Genomic DNA, 5,099 nt, shown 5'->3' on the forward strand with positions numbered 1-5,099 from the left:
AACAAATAAAAATAATATTTTTTTGTATTGAAACCTTAGATATTTCCCTTTCATTTGATATAATTTTTTTTGAAAATCTAACACTTATTCTGCTCACTGAGGGGATTTAAAATAGTAACTTTTTTACAAAAAATAACTTTTTCAACTTAATTTTTGAAAAAGTTCCGGAAATACTGTGTCCTTCAAATATATATCAAATTAAAGCTTATTTTATGTTCTATAAAATAAAATAAAAAAATTTGTCCCGACAACCTATCTTCTATGCGCAAATGGCTACCGTATCCAAAAATATTCTATTTTAACAAATTTTTTTTTTAAATTAAACACTATCTACAGATTTGCATCGAAGCGCTTTTTATGATAGTGATTTTAATCACTGTCAGATATCATCTATACTGGACCCAACTATGCCACGATCCAACTGTGCCGCTACCCCACTGTGCTAAAGGTTTTGTTTATTATTATATAATTTGCAAAAGCAAAAAATGTTTAGGAAAGTTGAAAAGTTTAATTTTACTGATTGAATCGATTATTTAGTTGTGTGACATATTGAATTTTTTATTGTTTCAACCATAATATACCGAAAAATTGATCTAGATTTTAACTTTTCGAGCTCATCCTTTAATGGTTCCATTACCTTGTTCTAATATTTAGTTAAGTAATTATGTATGTTTTTTTTAGTAAACATTTTTTACTATAAATTTTATACAAAACATGTTACAGTACATTAAAAGTATCATATGTTATATCGTCTCTTCATATTTAAAAAAGTAGTGATTATTGTAGTCAACTATTTTTTAAAATGTAACGGTTGCAATGTATTCGATAAATCGAAAATAGCAAATTTCAAACACTAGGAGTTTATCATATTAAAGTATTGANTCCAACTGTGCCGCTACCCCACTGTGCTAAAGGTTTTGTTTATTATTATATAATTTGCAAAAGCAAAAAATGTTTAGGAAAGTTGAAAAGTTTAATTTTACTGATTGAATCGATTATTTAGTTGTGTGACATATTGAATTTTTTATTGTTTCAACCATAATATACCGAAAAATTGATCTAGATTTTAACTTTTCGAGCTCATCCTTTAATGGTTCCATTACCTTGTTCTAATATTTAGTTAAGTAATTATGTATGTTTTTTTTAGTAAACATTTTTTACTATAAATTTTATACAAAACATGTTACAGTACATTAAAAGTATCATATGTTATATCGTCTCTTCATATTTAAAAAAGTAGTGATTATTGTAGTCAACTATTTTTTAAAATGTAACGGTTGCAATGTATTCGATAAATCGAAAATAGCAAATTTCAAACACTAGGAGTTTATCATATTAAAGTATTGAAAAAAATATGATCAAAACTAAATTTTGTATCTCATAAATATATTGTGGAAAACAAAAATTAAATAATGAACTAATGCTAAAGAGTAAGTTTTTAATAACTATTAATAAAATGTATTTACTTATTATTTCCTCGCCTGATGGACAGCAACCTGAATTACTAACACCTAATAAGCTTTTTGCTCCATTTATGATTTCTGAAAATTATCATATTAGTATCATAACCAAAGTAGTTTGATGAAAAAAAAACTTAGTCACACATTTATTAAATTTTATCTAGTTATATACAAGATACTTATGGTTTTTCAAATTATAAGATTACTTTTTACTTAGTCACGTTTTAGATTCAATGCGAAAATGAGAACGTATTAATTTTATTAGGATGTGTTTATTTTTTATTTTAGTCTTTCACTATTTTTTCAACATATGCTGGACCGATTTTTCTCAACAATACGACACAAGTACACAAATCATAACTAGTTAAAGACATTATCCTCAATAATTGAAAATTTTCTCTCATTCTCCGTAAATGGTGATAATCCTCCAAAAAATTACGATTTTTAAAGTCGATAAATTTTTACATTTTTAAAACTTTTAGATGTGAAGCTGAGAAGGTATTAATTTTACATGATGTGTTTATTTATTATTTTTTTTTTTTTATGTATGTGACTACTTTTTTCAGTTCTCACTAGACCAAATTTTCTCAACGATACATCAGAAGATCACAAATTGTATCTAGTCGAAGATATTACCCTCAAAAATTGAAAAAATTTCCCTCGTTCCCCGTAAATGGGAGAACCTCCAAAAAAGTTACAAATTTAAAAATCACTAATTTTCGTAATTTTTTCAATTTTTTTTACTTAAAACTGCCATAACTTTTTCAAAAATTAACAAATCAATATATTTTTTTTATAGATGCATAATGTCTTTACCTATCATTTGATATATTTTAGCTTCGCATCGAAGCTGAGAAGGTATTGGTTTATTCAATTTTTTTTACTTAAAAGTGCCATAACATTTTTAAAAATAACCAATTCAATATAATTTTTTTTTATAGATGCATGATGTCTTTACCTTTCATTCGGTATAATTTTTTTATAAATCTGATTTTTTACCAGTCCACAGGGGGGGTTTAAAATGACAACTTTTTCACAAATAATTTACTTTTTCAACTTAAATTTTGAAAGTGTTCCGGAAAGTCTGAATCTTTATATATATCTAAAATTAAAGCTAATGTCCTGTACTTTATTATGCAAAAAAAAAATGTCCGACTTTATTTTGTCTTCACGGTGAAAATGGCTACCAAACGCTATTATTGTGTGAAAATTTTCGATTTTATTTTTTACATTTTTAACATTATAGTGCTATAACTTATTGAAAAGTGTATGGATCAACATAATTTTTTTATGAGAAATAATAATTTTTAATAATCCCTTTTTCATTCGACATACTTTATCTTAATCAGAATATTAATAAGGAACTAGCAGATCATGTAGCTTTTGGAATAATCCACCAATTTTTTAAAATTAAATACTATCTAAAGATTTGCATCGAAGCGTTTTTTTTTAATAGTGATTTTATGCCACGTCACCACTGTGCCGCGACCCCCCTGTGCTGGGTTTTTTTACTTAAAACTGTCATGACTTTTTTTTAAAAATGACCAAATCAATATAATTTTTTTATATATACGTGAGGTATTTATCTATCATTTTGTATCTTTTTTTATAAATCTGACCTGCTCACCTTTTTTAAAATTTGTTTGAACTTTTAACTTTTACGAGGTAAATACTTGACTTTCGACTTTTTTAGTATTTAACTTTATTATTCAAAATATTCATATCTACAATTTTTTTCTTATAAACGTTTACGTAAATGTCATAGTTATTGAGATAAACCACAATAACTGAAAAACTACCCTTATTACTAAGTTTTCGGCCCTCTTGAGGCACGGCTTAGGGTTGACCAAAATTAACGAAATTAAGTATGAACCATTTTTTTATAGTTTTGAACAAATTTGGGGGGTGGCCCGATCAAATTTCGAAAAAAAAAATTCTACACCTATGAGCTAAGGACCACCTTGGTGTATATATGAAGAGCAGACGGGTGAAGTCGTTGACTTAACAGTTGAACTGGCAAAATGTACTGGCGTGAATAATAGTTCAAGATGTACGAATTTAATTATGGATGAGCGTATCACAAGGGCGACAAAATACGTTTTTTAAACAACTACGGTCTCGCAAGCATCGTAGAACCATCTAACAAACAAGTTATGGATGTCGGCGAAAAACTTAAAAACATCCAAACCGATAATAACTTGGCGAGACACAAGAATCACATACACTAGCATCCAACGTAGTAAATGAATTCTCGTATAACAGGTGGTGGTAGTGCGAGTTGCGTTATCAGACTTAACAAAAAATGTAGGAAACACCCTCTCGTGATGCGTATCCAATAATAACTTTTTGAAAAATGTATGGATCATTATAATTTTTTGAAGATAATTACTATTTATATTCTTCTTTTATGCGGCATACATTTTTTTTAAATCGGACCATTTCCCTTTATATATTTATATATTATACATATATATATATATATATATATATATATATATATCATAAAACTTGTAATCAGAATATAAATAATGTAATAGGTGGTCATGTGGCTTTTGGTATAATCCATTAATTTTTTAAAATTAAACACTATCTACAGACTTGCATCGAAGCGTTTTTTATGATAGTAATTTTAATCACTGTCAGATATCATCTATACTAGTCCCAACTATGTCACGTTCCCACTGTGACGCGATCCAATTCTGCTGGTTTTTTTTTAAATTTGACTTATTATTATAAAAAAAAAAATATTTCATACGTTTTTCATTAATTCACAATGAAATATATAATAGTGAACTTTTGTTCTATATAAAAAATCTTATACTTCATTGAACTATGATATAATAGTTCTTTATTAAAAATAATTACTTTTTCCAAATTTTGTTGCTTTGTCTATTTTGCTTAATACTCCTGAAAACATTAGATTACTATGTAAAAAAGTTAATCAAATGTTATGAAGTAAAAATTTACAAAGTTATTAGTAAACACATTTAGTTTAGCGATGAATATATAATATTTATAATAAAACCAATAAAGAAACAATAATAAACAAATATATACCTGTCAGTTCAGTTGATAAAAAAATAACAAATAGTAATACTACTACATTTTTTTTAAACATATTTGAAGCAAAAAAAATTATTTTGATGAATGTTATAAATTTTTTTGAAAAAATATGTTTGGATTCGTACAAATTGAAATAATTGAAAGTATGAATAAAAACCAAAATGAAAATCATTTTATAGGAAATTAAGCTAATTTTATACAATTTAGTTGTTTTATTTAGGTACTGATGACGATATTATTATAACTGAAATAATTAATTCAATATTTTTGTAGTAAATATAGTTATAAAAAATAATGAATATAATTTTATGCGATATTTTTTTTGAAATTTATCATGCTTAAAATACATGTCCAGTTTATTTAAAAAGCTGTAACTTCATCCAAAAATTACTGCGTCAATTAAATTTTAATATGAGACTTTATGAATAAGAATATTTGAAAATTTTAAGTTTTACATAAAAAATGTTGATAAATTAGTTAGTCTTTCTTTTAAACTTTCGATAAAAATGAATTGATGATTTCAACAAATTTAATTTATTACTTTATTTTTTCTTATTACAAAATAGCTATTATTTT

At 25.5% G+C, this 5,099-nt stretch overlaps 1 protein-coding gene across 8 annotated transcripts in view; it reads right to left on the reverse strand.

The window, feature by feature from the left end:
• LOC126901555 (uncharacterized) overlaps window positions 1-4,684 on the reverse strand; it is a 14,472-nt gene extending 9,788 nt beyond the window's left edge. For 4 of the 8 annotated variants that reach the window (XM_050678086.1, XM_050678084.1, XM_050678082.1 and 1 more), the window contains exons 1-3: window positions 4,518-4,684; window positions 4,326-4,367; window positions 1,467-1,541 (exon numbers count right to left, since the gene is read on the reverse strand). In XM_050678086.1, the coding sequence (XP_050534043.1) occupies window positions 1,467-1,541; window positions 4,326-4,367; window positions 4,518-4,578 (178 nt within the window). In that variant the 5' untranslated portion in view covers window positions 4,579-4,684. The remainder of the gene's footprint in view (window positions 1-1,466; window positions 1,542-4,325; window positions 4,368-4,517) is intronic. The other 4 variants (XM_050678080.1, XM_050678085.1, XM_050678083.1 and 1 more) reach the window with 1 other exon arrangement.
• Window positions 4,685-5,099: the final 415 nt, after the last annotated feature.

Source organism: Daktulosphaira vitifoliae, unplaced genomic scaffold (genome assembly GCF_025091365.1).
Source record: "Daktulosphaira vitifoliae isolate Bord-2020 unplaced genomic scaffold, ASM2509136v1 Scaffold_3, whole genome shotgun sequence".
NCBI classification, from domain to species: domain Eukaryota; kingdom Metazoa; phylum Arthropoda; class Insecta; order Hemiptera; family Phylloxeridae; genus Daktulosphaira; species Daktulosphaira vitifoliae.